At 38.5% G+C, this 19,168-nt stretch overlaps 1 protein-coding gene across 1 annotated transcript in view; it reads left to right on the top strand.

The window, feature by feature from the left end:
- Fibp (acidic fibroblast growth factor intracellular-binding protein) overlaps nucleotides 1–19,168 on the top strand; it is a 657,671-nt gene that overhangs the window by 292,573 nt on the left and 345,930 nt on the right. Inside the window, 1 exon segment of the mRNA XM_067115847.1 lies at nucleotides 11,255–11,282. Coding sequence (XP_066971948.1) covers nucleotides 11,255–11,282 — 28 coding nt within the window.

The raw sequence follows: 19,168 nt of genomic DNA, 5'->3' as shown, positions 1-19,168 counted from the left end.
ACCTTCTGTAAACGGAGAGATTTACGAATTAAAAGCCACTAAGGACACACTAAAATATGCATAGGACAAGGCGAGCACAGAGGGTGCCAAAGAAGCCTTGAACACATGGTTATATGTAATTATTCAAACACAGGCATTTATGTAACACTGCCCTAACAAGGCAAAGTTGATATGGAAATACTGGCACTTAGAAATGAAAAAGGAAGTTTAGTATGAGAATTAAAACAGTGTGACTGAATGGAAGAACCTTTGCAACAGATCACTTTACCTTGTAGAAGAGGTGGCTTCAGCGAGGGTAATGGCAGCAGAGGAGGGCTAAGGGCTTCACTGGTAAGAATACTAAGGGTCCCTGCAAGATAGGACCACGTGGTAGGGCATGGCTCTCTGAAGGAGGCGGGAATGGAAGGGGGAGATGTGTCTTGCTCGCATCCAGCTATGTCTCTCACTGTTGTTCCTTCGGTGAGGCCCTTATGTGACTTCAGGCAGGAGTTAGGAGGTCATCCACAGGTAGATGGGGTTGTTGTAGTTTCCCTATGTGCGTGCATCATTTATGACTCAAGATCCAGGTGTTCATGCCAGATGTCCTTTCTCGTAATCTGCCTCTGGCCATACTTAATCTCCTCACAGCCTCATGTCTGTAAACAAAGGGCTCCGCAGCGTCACATGTTCGAGAAGAGAAAGGTAAAGGGATATACGGAGTGCAATTAACGGATTAAGGGAGGTCCAATATTCCTTTTGCCCTTCCATGTCAGGCAGTGCCCAAAATGCAGTTTTATTTTCCAGCTTTAAATTAAGTGTTTGGTGGCTGGGATGCTTGGGATATATATATTTATTTTGTGAGGCTTAATGCCTGTTTTGTCTGTGGAACAATTGTTCCCTTGTTGAGGGTGCACTCCTTTTCCTGGTGGTGATTATTTTTTTGCATACAGATTTTACGTCTTGTCTTTGCTTTGGTAGCAACAGTCAAGTCTGGGTAATCATCGAATCAGGGTCCAGACAGCTTAGCAGCATGGACAGGTAGTTGTTACCTGTTGGCCCCTACAGTTTCTGGAGGATGTGGAGTTCGACTTCGAGTTCGAGGCAGTTGATGACTAACCCTAGTCATCTGTGGGAGGAGGCACTCCTCTGGGATAGCCTTGGCTGTCGTGATCGACTCTGCGTGAATGCCCGTGTTTCATGGAGTGTTGCTGTTTGCCGTCATGGGGCGGTTATGACGACTTCACGGCAGTTGTTTGGTGGTCATCCTAGACGACCTTTGATGGTCATCCTCTGTGACCCTTGTTTAGTGGTCTTAACATCTCTGGGTAGATGTTTATGTATTATCTGTAGGAGGCTTGTTAATTATCATTACAGATGTTTATGTATTATCAGTGTAATTGGTATTTATGATAATTTGGTTTATTTGTGCTGCTTTAATGATTTTTCAGTTATTTGGATTTTTTGTTATACCATTATTTATGTTAAAATAATTGATCCTAATTTTAATCATTATGCTGTCTGGAATGTTTGTTTTCTTGATGTAGCGTGAGTATTTACTTTGATTTGATGTTTTGACGGTAATGTTTTATTTTTAACTAACTTTGCTACATCTTTGTTTTTTGACTGGCTCTTTGGTTGTTTGATGTTGTATATTATTGATTTACGCCAGACTCGACTCACTTGTAAATATGTATATTACATAATGTTAATAAACTAGTATTAAGCTTATTTTGTTGGTTTTGTTGTTCCCCTTTTCCGTGGTTGTTTCTGCTTCTGCTGGTCTTTCCAGTCCATTTCTCTGTAATTGATGATAGAACCTGATGAACCGAGATGTTCATAATATATATATATATATATATTGTTCATAATATATATATATATATATATATATATATATATATATATATATATATATATATATATATATATATATATATATATAATATACATATATACATATATATATATATATATATATATATATATATATATATTATATATTATATATATAACCCTGTCCGAGGGGTTACCATACCATACATACATACATACATACATACATACATACATATATATATATATATATATATATATATATATATAATATATATTATATATATATAACCCTGTCCGAGGGGTTGTCATCCCTCCCTTCCTCGCGAAGGCACGCCACAAGTTAACCGTCAAAGTGCCAGGCGTCCCTCGCCCTCCAAAAATCACCCCAAAGTACCCAGTCCCCCTCCAGAAGTTCGTTACGAGGTAGCGTCACCTATTTCGATCACGATTGGTGGATGGGCCTGAGACAGTTCGTAACAACCAATAGAGTCCAAGGAGGAAGGGGGGAGGGGGGGAGATTTGAAGGGGAGACGCGCACTTGACCTGAAGGGAGAGCAGATTTTCGTGTCGGACTCCCGTAGGGGCAGGTTGCGTTTCCCCTCGTTCCTGTCCCCCGCCGGTCCTTTACCTCGTCTCGGAAATCGGTTGTCGTCAATTAGTTTAATTTCAAATTAGCTTAATCACAGTTGGGCCACTCCTGTAAGTTTAGTTAATAAAAGCATTGTGAACTTACGGCAGTGCGTATTATTCCTGCATGACCTGCAATGTGTTAAGAACCCTAGATGACCTCTGAAAAATGGGTCATAATTCTGGTGTCAGGTGTGGGGTGTGCAGGTGTATTTGTTAATTGCAAACAGAATGCGGTAATGCGTTAATTATTAGCCAGCTGTGGGGCAGCGCGTCGCGCCAACTCGACAATTGTGAGCGGGGAGACGGAAGTGCGAACAATGGTGTCTAAAACAAGAAGTGGGCGGGCTCACAAAAGTTCGAGGCAAACTGAAGACGACAGTGACACTAGAGCTGTGGAGATTAGTCCAGCAAGGGGTGAGATTGACCCTGATGATGCCGACGAAATATATAGACTTTTCCAAGAGTGCCTGAGACGACACTTGCGAGAACACCGAAATCGGACATCAGTGAGTGGTTCGAACAGTATCGCACCGTCGGAAATTCCGAATGACGCTGGTGCGACAAATGAGGCTACCTCGTCGGAAACTCCGGTGCGACCTTCACCCCAGGTGACGGGTGGACTATCGGGGCCGGTGGGACATTGCCGGTCCTGGGAGGGTATGTGCCAGAATTCGATGGTTCGCGCCCCTCAGAGGGGTACTTCTCGATCGAGGCCTTCTTACGCACTGTAGAATATGCGACAGCGTATTGGGCTGACGAGGAAAGAATTCTACTCGCCGAACAGAAAATGACTGGTTATGCTGCCCGTAAGCTGGCCAGATGCTACCACGGCCCTGGCAGAGTTTGGGAAGAATTCAAAGGCAAGATGATACAACTGTTCGGCCTCCGGGAAGAAGAGCGGCTGGCGCTGCTGGCGAAGTACGAACCTGCGATGAGGGTAGGAGAGTCGGTGGCCTCCTTTGTCGACAGACTAGAAGAAGACTACGACAGTCTCGTCAAGGCAGAGGAACAAACAGAGGCCAAGAGAACCTACTTTTGCTGGCGGATATTAGGACAGGCCCTCCCCGATGCCGCCCTGAGGATACTCAGCCAAAGTGGAATCAGGCGAGAGCCGTTGGCGGAATGTATTCCCGCCCTTCAGGAGCTGGTTGATCGAGAAAGACAAAGGCGGGGTTGGGGAGGAGGACCAGCCACATTTCTTCCCTCCCTTGTCGCTGCCAGCCATCCCGCAACGAGTAAACACACCTTCCCTGCCTCCTTCAGCTCGAGTCAAGATGGGCCCGTGGCGAAGAGACGGCGAGGGCCCACCGGAAGGGGAAGGGGTGCTGCGACAAGGGGACCCTGTTGGCACTGTGGGAGAGGGGGTCATCTGCGCTCCCAATGCCCTTCCTTTGAGTAAGGGGCTTGTCATCGATGCGGCGCTGCAGACCATTGGGCCCGATAATGTCCAAAAAACGGGGCAGGAGACACTTGCCCCCTACCTCAAGAGGCAGGGGAAAACGAGCACCAACCGAATGCCCACCATCCAGCAACCCCCGGGATACAGGTGGCTGCGACCAACGAGACAGTAGTGAGCCTTGTGGGGGTAGGGCCACCCCAGTCAGCCAGTAGGTGGGGATCTCCCCACCCCAAACTAACCCCAACCACTAGGGGAAACGGAGCCCGGGGTGTCCCGTATCCCCTAGGTAGGGGAAACGGATTTCATCTTGTAAAGGAGTTGCTAATCATAGTGGTGATGGTTAAAGCCAGTGATGGGTGCCATTTTATAAATTTAAGTAGTAGGAGAATAGAGTTCCTTGGGAGGACAAGGGAATTTATGTGTGCCTTTAGAGATAATGGGACTCGTATATGAATTTCTGGCCCTTATGGCAAAGCCAAGGAGATAAGGGTGGCACTTCCAGCGTCGGCATCCCTGTTGTGGCCTCACAGAGTCAAGGGATGTAGGGGTGGTACCTGCCAATAGGTGGGGAGGTAGTTCCTCCCGCCACCTATACTCACTTCCCCTCATCCCAGCGAAGAAGCTTGATGATCAGATATCAACCCTCAACGCATTTCATCTTTGAGTTAAGATCATAGATGGTAAAGCCAGTGTGCCTTTTATAAATTTAGGAGAAATAATGAAAGTATATCAAGATTTAGATATGCATTAAGAGAAGAGTGTCGGCCTTGGGAGAGAATTAAAATCAGTGCAGATTACCTTTTGAGTTACTGTAGTTGCGTAGGAGAGAGACCATCAAGATGTAATTCATACTAAGCCTTATAGGACATCTGCCCATTCATACTAAGCCGTATAGGACTCCTGCATGTGATAAACAAATAATTGGGGAAACGTAAAACTGTTACAAGAGCAAGGTATTTTTCAAGAAAGCGAGTCTCCCTGGGCTTCTCCCATTGTTTTAGTCAAGAAAAATGATGGCTCTCACCGATTATGTGTAGATTATAGGCGATTAAATGCCATTACGAAAGCTAATGCCTATCCATTGCCCTCGATCGAAAAACTTTTGCTGGATGTAAGGGAAAGTAAGTTTTTCACCACCTTGGACCTTAAGTCCGGGTATCATCAAATACCCTTAGATGAAGAAAGTCAAGAGAAAACAGCTTTTATAGCATAATAATCGGCTATATGAATATAATTTCCTCCCTTTTGGACTAAAGAACGCGCCTACTCATTTCTCACGAGTAATGATGTCAGTTTTAGCTTCCATTATAGGATTTGGGGGTTTTTGTATATTTAGATGATATTGTAGTCGGAGCTACCATACAAGAACATAGAGAGAATTTGATAAAAGTGTTAGAAACATGAAGACGTCACGGGATGTAAATCAATTTAGAAAAATGTAAATTTTTCCAGGCCGAAGTCGAATTTTTGGGGCACGTCGTGACATCAGAAGGCCTGAATTCAGCCTTGTGCCGATAAGGTTAAAGCAGTTGAAGAATTTCCATGACCAGACCATGCCAAAGATGTAGCCAGCTTCCTCGGACTCGCGGGATATTATCGGAAATTCATAAGAAATTTCGGCCAGATCGCGAGGCCGTTAGATGCGTTAAGGAAACAACCTGTATTCAGGTGGGGTGTCAAGGAAGAGGAGGCTTTTCACAAATTAAAAGACGCTTTGGTGAGCGACGAACTCTTGGCTTATCCGAAGTTCGATCGACCTTTTTTCATAACCACAGATGCGAGTGATGTTGCAGTAGGAGGAGTAATCTCTCAGATTGATGATAAAGGCCAGGAAAGGCCAGTTTGCTTTGCATCACGCGCGTTAAAAAGGGGCAGAGAAAAATTACAGTACCTTCGATCGAGAGGCATTGGGGTTTTGTGGATGCTGGAGAGACGTCGCTACTTTTCTTTGGGTCATAAAGTTCAGATTTTTACAGACCATCAGCCATTAACATACTTATTTAAGAAGGGCGATATCACCAACCGTCAAGCTCGTTGGATAGAACGAATTTTAGAATTCGATATCATAAAGATCGATTATATCCCTGGGAAAGGTAACCGAGTGGCAGATGCTCTCTCCAGAAACACCATCAGTGTAACAACTCGTGCTGCAAAGCGCAAGGAAGAACGACAAAAGGAATCTCGCGGCGTTGGTGGCACCCACGGTGCCAACACAGGTGCCAGTGACGCCCCGACAAGTCAAAGTAGTAACAGTCAGTCAGGTGTAAGCACGACACATAGAAAACGGGAATCTCGGAAGCACTCGCAGGCGAGTAGAGGTGGTAGAGATGACAGGGCATGACTGTGAAGGGAACTCCGTCCAGGGGATTCCAGTAAACGCCCGGAGAGTGAAAGTGTGGTTGATTTTTGTGATTGGGTGTGAGAGAGTTGTTGAAAGTCAGGAGTCTGAAGCCTGGATTAGCCAGGTTAAGGCTTGCGTGAGCGGGAGAGAAACGAGTTCCCGAGTTCTGTGCATTTGTCCAAAAGCGTTCTTCATTGAAGAAGACGTCTTGTTGTGTAAATATGAGAAAAGGCCCGGTGATGACCTCCGAGCCAGAGTCCTTCCTGAGCTTTGATAATGAAAGCATATGATTTTTGCTAATTTGCATAGGGAGTCTCTTAAAGGCTCGCTAACATTTTTAGGTTGGCATGAATGTAGAGATGTTACTAGATTTGCAAGAGTTGTTATGTGTGTAATGTCGCCAAAAAGACACCAACATGTGATTCCAAAGGCGTTTTTGGTTGTGGCCTGTGGTGCCTGTTGGGATAAGTTTGGATGTTTACCCACAGTGCAAGAACATAAATATATCTGTGTGTTTGTGGATGTTCACTTGTTTCAAATGTTATTGTCTAATTAAGGAAGTGGCTATATTACATTCTTGTAAATCGGTTTGGGTGTTAGAATGCTTGTATCTGACAATATTGATTAGTTCATGAATTAAATAATGCGTTCACCAATTTTTTTTTTGTTCGACCATCTGCAAATGGTCTTGGAATATAATCGGGAGATTTTTTGTCGTCCTTTTGCAGACGGCAGAGATATGTACCACCTATAAGCTCAATTAGGGATATGCCCTTCTTCCATACATCAATCTAGATAGGTGCCACCACGATTTTCAGGTGTGGTTTTGTAATATGATTCAGGTGATGTTTAGGGCCAATAATCAGTTTTTAAAGTTTTATGTCAACCAGGTAGGGGATGAGATCTATCTGAAAAAGAATGCAACTTCCAAAACACACAAACTCGAACCCGCATTTCATTGTATCGGGTGAAAGCGATCAAACATGACACAGCGGTTAACCAACATATCCACATTGATGTGTGCTAAAAAGACAATTTAATGTTCTACACCAATACACCAGTTTTTACCTATTTTTATCTGGAGAAGAGCCCGTGAAATTTGGAGGTGGGTGCCATATAGGGGCGTAAGACCAAGCTCTGAGCCTTGCCATGAGTGAAAGATCATTGTAAAAGCAAATGAGTCAAAATCTTGTAAATTTTTTAACACCAGTGTTTATTTTGAATGTAAATGTTATTGTCTGAGTATCATATTCTTATGTTTAAGTTCTGGTATTGTGGCTTATTGATTATATGACGTCTTTTTCTGTTGTTTTATTTTTTCATTCTTTTTATTGTGTTAACAATTTACATACCAATCTAGATACCACCATTTCCTTTGTGATTTATGATGTTCACTAATGTTTTTTTTTAAAGGACTTGTCATGTTGAGATCTCTGTGCCTAATTTTCTGTCTTTTTTGTATTTCATTATGTTCTTAAAGTTGATTGATGTGTGCCATTTGTCTTTTATTATTTTTGTCTATTTGGGAAAATGACATGCTTAGAACACAGTGGTGTATTTATTTCTAAATTTTTTTGTGTATTCAGTAAAGAATCATGCAATGTGAGTAAAAGTTTTTGCCATGTTGTTATGATTGATGACAATGTTAAGTGTGTCTTAATTTTTTTGTGTGTTCATAAATTTGTTGAGATGATGATTTTGATTTTTAAAATAGAAGAGACAAAATTTTATTCCAGTCTTCATAAATCAAGGAGTATTTTCTTGTATTTGATGTAAGGCGTGTTCAATTCACTTGTAACCTTTGGCTTATACACACGTCACTTGGCCCTTAGAGATAGTTTTTTTTTTTTTTTTTGTAGATAGGTACGACCCTCGAAGGACGAGGCTCGAGGGGGGACAAGGCGGACGTTGCGGCTTTGCCGGGACGCAAAGATCCAGGGAGGGGGTGGTAACCCCGTCCGGAGGGATTGTCCTCCCTCCCCTTCCTTCGTGAGGGCATCGAAGGCACGCCGCAAGTTAACCGTCAAAGTGCCAGGCGCCCCTCGCCCTCCAAAAATCACCCCCCCCTCCAGAAGTTCGTTACGAGGTAGCGTCACCTATTTCGATCACGATTGGTGGATGGGCCTAAGACAGTTCATAACAACCAATAGAAGGAGGAAGGCTTTTTGGGGTGGGTTGGGGAGATTGAAGGAGAGACACGCACTTGACCTGAAGGGGAGGGCATTGTCGTGTCGGACTCCCGTAGGGGCAGGTTGCGTTTCCCTTCGTTCCTGTCCCCGCCGGTCCTTTACCTCGCCTCGGAAATCGGGTGTCATCAATTAGTTTAATTTCAAATTAGCTTAATCACAGTTGGGCCCTCCTGTAAGTTTAGTTAATATAAGCATTGTGAACTTATAGCCGTGCATATTATTCCTGCATGACCTGCAATATGTTAAGAACCCTAGATGACCTCTGAAGATCGGGTCATATATATATATATATATATATATATATATATATATATATATATATATATATATATATATATATATATATATATATATATATATATATATATATCACAAAGTGATCAAGTACCTGGTTATTTTACACTTCTATTAAATCCAAAAATTTACCTCACTTCAGCCAGATAACTGAACCCTCAGTAACAATAATATTATGACTGTACACCCTAAAGGTAACAGTGATCCTTTAAAACTTGCTTATCACTTAAAAAATCAATCTAAGTTTATCAAGAGTTATGAGTGAGGTAGTAACTGTTAATCAGTAAATATACTAGAGGAAAGGGCATCACTCCATCAAACAACTATAATTGTTTCCATGGTCTTCATTCACTTCCATATAGGAGAGGAGAACAAAACATTTTTATCACTTACCTTGTGCATACACAAATAACCCTATTCACTGGTGGTCAAAAATGAAACACTGTGCTTTTAAAACTTTAAATTCAAAAATTTATTTCTAGCTCCAAAAGTTATAATTAGAGCTCGGACAATCTGAAAACATTTACCATTACTTGAAGACAACATAAGACTTAGTTGATTCTTAAACAAGATTAAGTCACAAAACTTTAATTTATCAAGAAATTACGGTAACTAAGCAAAATTCAAACTATTAAGATTTACTCCAGATTTGAAAAAGAAATCTTAACAAATGAAAATCTAACAGGTATGCAGTGTTAAAGTATCAACACTTATAACTTACTAACTAAATAAATGTTAAATCACCAACACAAAACATGTGGGTAACACTATGAAATTGTAAACACAAGAACATACACAAAAAATGTAAAAACAAGAACATATAAAAATGCACAAAAAAATTATCAACAATAATTTCATTAAGGCAAAATCTGTTTAAAGATTATATCTACCTTTTTACCATGGTAAAAATTAAGTAAAAACCACTTTACTTTACTGCATACCATTACACAACTCCTTTTCCCTTTTTGCTGCAGCAATAACACTTTTATCTAAGGCCTGTTACTGCTAACTCTCTCTTATACCAGATCCTAGCAAGGAGCATTAAATATTATTAACAGTTTCCAAAAACTTATATGTTTGGAAGAGTGGGACAAATATTACACTCTTCTCTACATGGAGAGAGAGAGAGAGAGAGAGAGAGAGAGAGAGAGAGAGAGAGAGAGAGAGAGAGAGAGAGAGAGAGAGAGAGAGAGAGAGCAACCTATTTTCACCACGTCTCTGTCTGAACTGAGCTTTATTCTACCAAAAATCTTCTATGAGGTTAAACCTGGGTTGCCAGTTAAGCATTTGTAGAAAGTGGTCACCCCAGAAGAAACAGGAATAAACTGAGTTTCTTCCTCTACAATAGGAATAAACAGAATTTCTTCCCTTTCCAACAGGAATAAACAGATAATTTATTCTTTGGCTCAGAGAGCTACATAGGCCTATACCCTTATCTGAATGATAGACAATTTCCTATTTGAACATTGTATAAACACAGAGGTTTCTCCAGCAACATCCTCTCCCTGGTCAACAAATATTATCAGGTCTTTCATCTCTTCTCCCTTTAACTGATAACTTAAGTGGCTTAGGGTCTCTCTCACATAAAGGACTTCCTGTCCACCTGAACACACATTCAGCTGTGTACACAAAAGCCTACAGGAAGATGCATCTTACCCAACCAACCCTTGTAAGATCTGACACTTAGCATTTCCCATAAACACTATTACAGCTAATACATGACAAACACAAAAGAAAATATATAAGCATTGCCCAAAAACACACATACAACAAAATCATCTCATTATATTTCACTGCACATGAGAAATATAAATGAAAGTATATAAAAATACAGAAAACATATTACTTTTATAGAATATTCACATATAAGACATAATATATATATATATATAATATATATATATATATATATATATATATATATATATATATATATATATATATATATATATATATATATATATATATATATATATATATTTATATATATATATATATATATATATATATATATATATATATATATATATATATATATATATATATATATCAAACATTACCACAGGTGAAAAATAAGAAATGGGGTGTAGGTCCTGACCAGTTTGACTTTATTTCAAGCCATTGATAGAAGGACTGATACAGAGTATGAGACATCACAAATATATATACTACAAGAACAGTACTGATAATAACATACACAACGTTAGAGACTCCATATCCCCACTCAGGCCGGTGTCAAGGTAGGAGTGGCCTTTAAAACTCATTTGGCTAAAAATCACAATAGACTCTCAGGGGACATTGCTGATAAACAGACCATACCCCACCTCAGATCCACACCTGACAGGTGTCATGGAGGCGGAGTTTGGAAACTCATTAACATTACTACCCTCGTACTGTGTTTACAAATATGATAATCCTATTTTATATACATCTCTACTGCCTACCTTAAAGTTTTAAACAATTTACAAATTTCTTTTGATATTAAAGGATCAAGTTTATACATCCCTTGACTGATATTCATATTATGGTCGTAACTTTCTTTTATAAAGCTAGTTTCAATGATGTTCCTTTCCAGTGCATTATTAGAATATACAATCCTTTTTGCCCCTTCCCAGTTGATAGCATGATTGTTCTCACTGACATGTACAAATATACCACTGTTCCCTTGTGCATATCTCACACATTTCTTATGCTGTTCAATTCTTTTTTCCAGTGCTTTCCCGGTTTGGCCAATATAAAAGTTGTCACAAGACTTACACGGAATTTTATATACACACCCTTTAGTATTGTCTGGGAGTTCTTGATAAGTACATTTTTCATTGTTGTATTGTTCTTAAATGCGACATTAACACCAAAATTCTTAAGAAGATGAGGGATATCTTTCATATTATTATTATAAGGCAAAACAAGCAAATTTTTTGTGTTGTAAGGTTCTTTCTGGTTTTGATACATAGTCTTTTTGCCTTCCTTCAAATGCACTGTTTAATACACTATCAGGATATTTCAATTTCTTGCCTGCATTCCTAATCTTATCTATTTCATCATCAATATATTCAGGGCTACATACCCAGTAATGCTCTTTAAAAACATAGATGAAAACACTGACTTTTTAACCTTATTGCCTGAGTGGGGATATGGAGTCTCTAACGGTTGTGTATGTTCGTCAGTACTGTTCTTGTAGTATATATATTTGTGATGTCTCATACTCTGTATCAGTCCTTCGTCAATGGCTTGGAAATAAAGTCGAAACCGGTCAGGACCTACACCCGTTTCTTATTTTTCACTAATGTAATGTGTGATAAATGAATCACATTCAAAAGTGATAATAATCACATATATATATATATATATATATATATATATATATATATATATATATATATATATATGTAGAATCTACTGGTCACTTTTTACCAGATACATATGTAATTGTAATAGCCACAATGCCCTCTTAACGTGGTTGAGATGTCCGGTAGTGGGAAACTCTAACCTGCGTCACCATAATCACCACTAAGTCATGTTGTCCACCTGACCATGAGAAGGATAAAAGTCTATTGCCTCTCTTACATACATATACCTGATGTTTTCAGATATATTTATTAGAGCTGGAATAGACCCATCCTCACCATTGTAGCCATATATACAGTATATAAATATATATATAAATATACATATATATATATATATATATATATATATATATATATATATATATATATATATATATATATATATATATATATATGTGTGTGTGTGTATATAATGATATATATTATAAATATATATGTATTATATATATATTTATATATATAATATATATATACATATATATATATATATATATATATATATATATATATATATATATATATATATATATATATATATATATATATATATATATATATATATATATATATATATTATATATATATATATGTATGTATATATACTGTATATATATACAATATATATATATACAATATATATATATATATATATATATATATATATATATATATATATATATATATATATATATATATATATATATATATATATATATATATATATATATATATATATATATATATATATATATATATATATATATATATATATATATATATATATATATATATATATGTTACAGGAACAGATCAACACTTGTTTTAGAAGTGTATATAGCGTGATCTTAGCGATCTGACCTCAGGAAAAAAACGTGAAAAAGGTTCAACCCATGATCACACTCGCATTTTTCCTCTCTCTCTCTCTCTCAGCCTCTCTCTCTCACCGTCTATCGACTCTCTCTCTCTCCCCTGACCTCACTCATTCTCACCAAAGCAATTAAATGGACTATTTAAAAAAACACAATCGTTCCTGCAAAAATAGGTTTATTATTCAAATAACCCAACAAGAAATGAATAAAACAAAGCAAAGATTAAAATGCATAACAAATGAATTATCGAGTCAGATAACTAAACTCTAAACTGCAAAACACTTCTGATTAAAGAAGTCTCATTATGGCTAATAGCCTGGAAATACCCAAAATCTCACATACTCACAAATCAATAACTAAAAGTCATGTGAAAAAAAACAGTCTACCACATAAAGAGATTGACATTGCAAATGATTTGCATGTCCTCTTTATCAAATTCCCAAGTCCACAGACATCTGTCGAAAGAATTAAACATGATAGAAAACTCCCAAAAATATATGAAATACAAAACACAATAATGGAAAGTGTAAAATGCATAGCCAAGATATGGCAAACGTAACATAACAAAATAATAATATAAAAGAGGTATGAATATTCTTATTAAATTTCCCACACCAGTTCAAAAGTTCATAATGATTAGAAAGTCATGGTAAAAATCACAAGTTCAATTTTCTCCCATAAAAACAGATTTGAGACTCTACCTTATCTGCCGATTTTCAAAGCCTGGAACCACTCCAAAGCTATGACTGGACAACTGCAGTTCTATCACGTTAATGAACGATCAAACTCACTTTTAGGGCAGATTTTGGCATAATCTAGATCAAAGTAACGCACGTACTCACGAACATACATAGCGCTTGGGAGATCACCTGATCTCCAATATTGCTGAGCGTCTCGCGCAGAGAGCTGAGGAATCAAAATATGCACTGTTTCAGCAATCTTGCATCAAACCTCTCGCCCTAGTTCACTCTCGCTCCAAAAATTCTTTCATCACACTATGTATCTTATAAGATTGTAGCGGCCATATTTTCTGAAATAGTGCTCGGCCACCACATAAGAGCGTCTCGCTCTCTTTAACGGCAAACTAAAACAAAAGCATATGTATAAGCCATAACAAAATAGAGCTATGCTCAATTAGCAATGTCTACTGCACTGCAGCTTTAAGGACTGCTCTCATGACGCACTTCCAAAGTCACTGGGGTTGTGTTCTTAGAGCCTTTACAAGTAATCTTACAAACACGAATAAGCTTTACTACTCCCACAACAAGAATTATCAGTAAAATAGCTATTAAGACAATTAAAATTGTCGGCATAATATATTCCTGATACTCGAACATCACGGGATCGTCGATGTCTTCCAACGGTGGAACAGTCATTGGCACCTTGGTTGTAGGTACCGCCACTACCAAATGCTCGTTATGCGTATGACGCATAATTATCTTCTCGGAACTGTTGAATACAGCACGGCTAAGTACGAGAAAGTCCGTAGACAGGATTCTGCAGGATGAGTCGAACAGCTTGGACCCTCGAAGAACGAATGATGTCGACTTGTTGTTCTGGCACATCATTGTAACTGCACACTCCTTGCAAAACATGGCAGTAAGGGTTCTGGTGGACACAATGTGGTAATCTCGCAGGAACTGTCTAAAGTCACATTCTGTCGGAGTCTGTCCATGAACTAATGATAATTCACAACCACCCACAGATACCACTCGCAACTGGAAAATACTACTGTCACACACATACTTCTCTCTAACTAAAGCACAACTTGTCTTATAATCAACTCCCGAACCTTGATATTGATCTCCCAAAATGAACATAGTCTCTACTCCATCCCATATCACTACTGAGTCTCCAAAAGCACTTGGAAAAGGTCTAATAACAAAAAGGTTTCATGTTACTGAACCAAACAAGACTACTAATGCAAAAGTCAAACACTCTTAATGTGAACTAATTCCAAGTGTGTATCTCAGAATAATCACAGTCAACTCACTATTAAGCACAACAACTCTACGGAACTCACTCATAAAAAAAACTATCCAACAGAAAAAAAATACTCGAGAATCCTATCCAAACACTAAAAGGTATCATATCTCGTAAAAGACATGAAAGTTCTACTCCGGTTAGCAAATATTTCGCAACACCTGACTAATTCTCAACAAAATAGCAATTGACGTAATGGCAATCACTCCCATGATCTTAACAACTACAATTACTCACAATACAGCTCCCTTCATTAAAAAAAAAAAAAAACAGAGAAAAAAATCCAAATACTCAAATACGATCTCCCAACCCGAAAAAAAAAGGTCAGACTTGTTCGGTCCGATATACTAAGTACCTCCCAAAAAAAAATATCCTAAACAACACACTAACACACGGGTCAAATCTCGTATGAAATTAGCCCATGTCTCAATTCCTAAAATCATTCGAAAACAAATGATTAAGAACTTCAACATCTAGAATGAACGAGAAAAAAAAAATAAATATCATATATATACAAATATCAACCCATTTATCCCTCTAACTATATACAAACGTTCACTACATAACTACATACAAATGTTCCATTACATCCCAACTTTCTTTAACTTTGAAATATGGGTCAATTTCGTCACACCAGTATTTACATCTTTAACTACAAATCTATTCCTCTTTTGATCTCTACAATCTCAAAGGTCCGTGGAACTTCGGACTTAATTTATAATTCAGATTATTCGAACATTCACTTTAACAAACACTCTATCACCCATCAAAAGCTACTCCCCTCGATTTCGCGTTACTTTTCTCTACCATTGCACGCGAACTAAGTTCAAGTTCTTTACTGATACGTGCAAATCTTTTCTCGCTGTATTTATCAATGAAGTGACCGTAACATCACCTTGAACTCGCTCTGGTAACAAATCAAAGGTCCTTTCAACTTGTACCCATACAAAGCTTCTGCTGGAGATATCTTAATTGTGTCATTCATCATAGTATTGATACTATATCGCACTTCACCCAAAGATCTGTCCCAATGTGTATCGGAACCACCCACTGTCATGCGCAAAGCAACGATTACTTTCCGATTCGCCCTCTCACATAACCCATTTGCTTCAGGTCTATACGGGATTATAGATACTTTCTTTATTCCCAGTAAATTAGCAAGACCGTCTAAAGTCTTATTAATAAACTCCCTACCATTGTCTGTGATCAGACATTCAGGAACACCATATCGACAAATTATCCCCTTAAAGAACGCTATAGCAACTTCCTCAGCTGATTTGTACTTCAGTGGGAAAATCTCAACAAAGCGAGTTAACTCGTCAACAACTACTAATAAATGTCTATAACCATAAGCGGACTCTGAGAAATTACCCAGAATATCCATATGCACTCTCTGAAACGGCCTATGTGGTATGGGATATGAACCCAAACGACACGACACTGTCGTCGCTGGCTTATTCGCATTGCAAATAGCGCACTTCTTCACAAAGGCTTCTACTGCGGAAAACATATTTTTCCAAAAGAACTTTGACCTGACGTTTTCATACGTCTTGTCCACACCTAAATGAGGAGAACCAAATTTACAATGTACAATGTCTAGAACTTGTGGTACTAGACTCTCTGGCACGATGATTTGTGTAATTTCACCCATGCTTCGAGTACTTCGCAAGTTATACTTAACTTTCCTCACCAATAAATTATTCTCCAACTCTAGACCAGAAAAAGGCAACTTATACCCTTTCTTCGGTGAAACTCCCTAAGAAATGCCTTAGCATCTGACAACAATTTATCTTCATCTTGCTTTTGTTCGAGCAAGCCTATGTCCCAAGTGACATTTTCACCCGTAATATAGCACACGGCGTTACTCTCACGATCACGAACAACAATCTCTCCCGAGACTGCCGACTCACTATTTCTCCCCAAAGTATGCACTGTAGAAACGTGTATGTCTTCTACATGCGACATCTCAGAACTACTAGTATCAGAGACATTAGACACCAAATATTTACTCTCTTCTCCCACACAGGATTCGGTGTGTATTCCCTCATCCTCGACCAGAAAATGTCTGCTCAATGCATCTGCAACTACATTATGCTTACCTTCAATGTATTTGAGGTTTGCATCAAAATCTCTCGATGTTAGGAACCAACGCGCTCTCTTGGGCGACAAATTTGGCTTATTAAAAGCTCTAACAACGGTTGATGATCTGTAAAAATCTCAACTTTATTTCCCAACAACAACATCTTAAAATGAACAAGGCTAGAGACGACTGCGAAAGCCTCCTTGTCCACAACTGACATCAGCCTTTCGTTACTACCACGCGTTTTGAACTTTCTGCTATAAAAAGCAATTGGGTGTAATTTCCCCTCAAATTTCTGCATCAAACACGCACCTATACCTTCTGACTCGCGTCAGTCACTAAGGTGAACAGTTGACTAAAATCTGAAACTTCAAAACTGGTGGGTTCACCAAAGCGTTCTTAAGCTTCTCAAAAGCTAATTGTTGACTATCACCCCAAACAAACTTAACGTCTTCTTGTAACAAATCTGTCAATGGAGACGCTATTGTAGAAAAAATTCCGCACAAAACAGCGAAAGAAACCCGACATACCTAAGAACGAACGAATCTGTTTCCTGGTTTTGGGAACTGGAAAATTCACAATGGCTTTAACTTTCTCATCATTCACTCTGACTCCCTCTTTAGAGATAACATGTCCTAAATAGACAATTTTTCTCTTCAGAAACTCACATTTGGCCAATTTGACCTTTAACCCAGCGAACCTCGCTTGAGGACTTCTTTTAACACCTTTAGATGTTCTTCAATTGTATCTGTGCATATGAGAATGTCATCCATGTACACAAACACCGACTTTCCTAACAAGCCATGAAGTACTGTGTTAACCAGTCTAGTAAATGTTATTGGGGACCCTTGTAATCCAAAAGGCATCCTATTAAACTCGTAATGTCCCTTTGGTACCGAAAATGCTGTATATTTACGGCTACTCTCACAAAGGGGAACCTGTAAAAACCCTTGCATAAGATCTATAGATGAATATATATTCTTGCCACCGATCTCAACAAACAAATCAGGCAAACAAGCTACCGGATATCTATCTGGGCATGTTTTTTCATTCAATTTACGAAAATCTACACAAACTCTGATACTACCGTCTTTCTTAGGAACTGCAAGCAAAGGAAAATTAAACGGAGAATTGGACGACCTAATAATGCCTTCCGACTCCCACCTCTGAACTTCTTTTCCTACTTCTTCTCTGATCTTAAAAGGAATTGATATGCTGGAATATATATGGGATTGGTACCCTTTTCTAGGCGGATTGAATGTTCTAAAACATCTGTAACTCCTACTTTATCTCCCTTCAAAGCAATGATATCTAAATATTCTTTCAACACTTTCTCTACTTTATCTGAATACTCAGGATAATCAACTTTAGCCAAATGTTCATGCAGAACCTGACTTGGAACTGTTGCTCCTCGTTAGGAAACATATTCCCTTCTCCACAAAAACTCACTAATTTATGTTCTTCATTAAACTCTTCAAAATCAATCACATAAGTACCCTTGTGATATTTTTTCACTGAGTCTTGATAGCTAACTAATTCTACTGAAGTCACGCCTGTGACTGAAACTTCATTTACTGACACCGTACTCACAACGTCTTTGAATTTCTCGGTTCCCTCAACAACGCACACTTGAGAAGGAAACTTTTTCTCTTTCAGCGACACTTTAACCAATGTAGGAACTCATGGTTGCAATTCAATATCTTCCAACAAAAATCCTTTGAAAGATTTTTTTGGAATATCTTCACTCTCTAATGACTGTGTTACACATGTCTCAGACTGTGTCTTAGGTTTCTCACAAGTTTTTTTCCTGTGTATATATGGAACAAAACAACCTGACTCACCTATTGTAATCCCTGAATTCCCGTAAGAATGTTGATGTTATGTCGCCTGCAAGAAGGGTGTCCTAGCAAAACCATTTCACCTAAAGGCTAATCCTTCTATGACCAAAAATGATTCTACTGTTGTCTTTCCGCCGATACAAAGCGTAAGAAATGACGAACCTAAAATATTCAGTTTCCTCGCTTGTACATCACACACTGTCTCACTAGAAGGGACTAATTTGCACTCTGGAAACTTCGAGTGAAAAAGGTCAGCATTTACTAAGTTAACTGAGCTACCAGAATCAATGAAAATAGAAATGTCACTGCCATTAGAAAATCCACGTACAATCGGCCTAGGTTCTGGTGATTCTAAGACCTGATTAGTCATTATCCTGTGT

This window comes from Macrobrachium rosenbergii, chromosome 14 (genome assembly GCF_040412425.1).
Source record: "Macrobrachium rosenbergii isolate ZJJX-2024 chromosome 14, ASM4041242v1, whole genome shotgun sequence".
NCBI classification, from domain to species: Eukaryota; Metazoa; Arthropoda; class Malacostraca; order Decapoda; family Palaemonidae; genus Macrobrachium; species Macrobrachium rosenbergii.
Note: the sequence above shows the minus strand (reverse complement) of the source record. Positions and strands in the feature narration are given on the sequence as shown.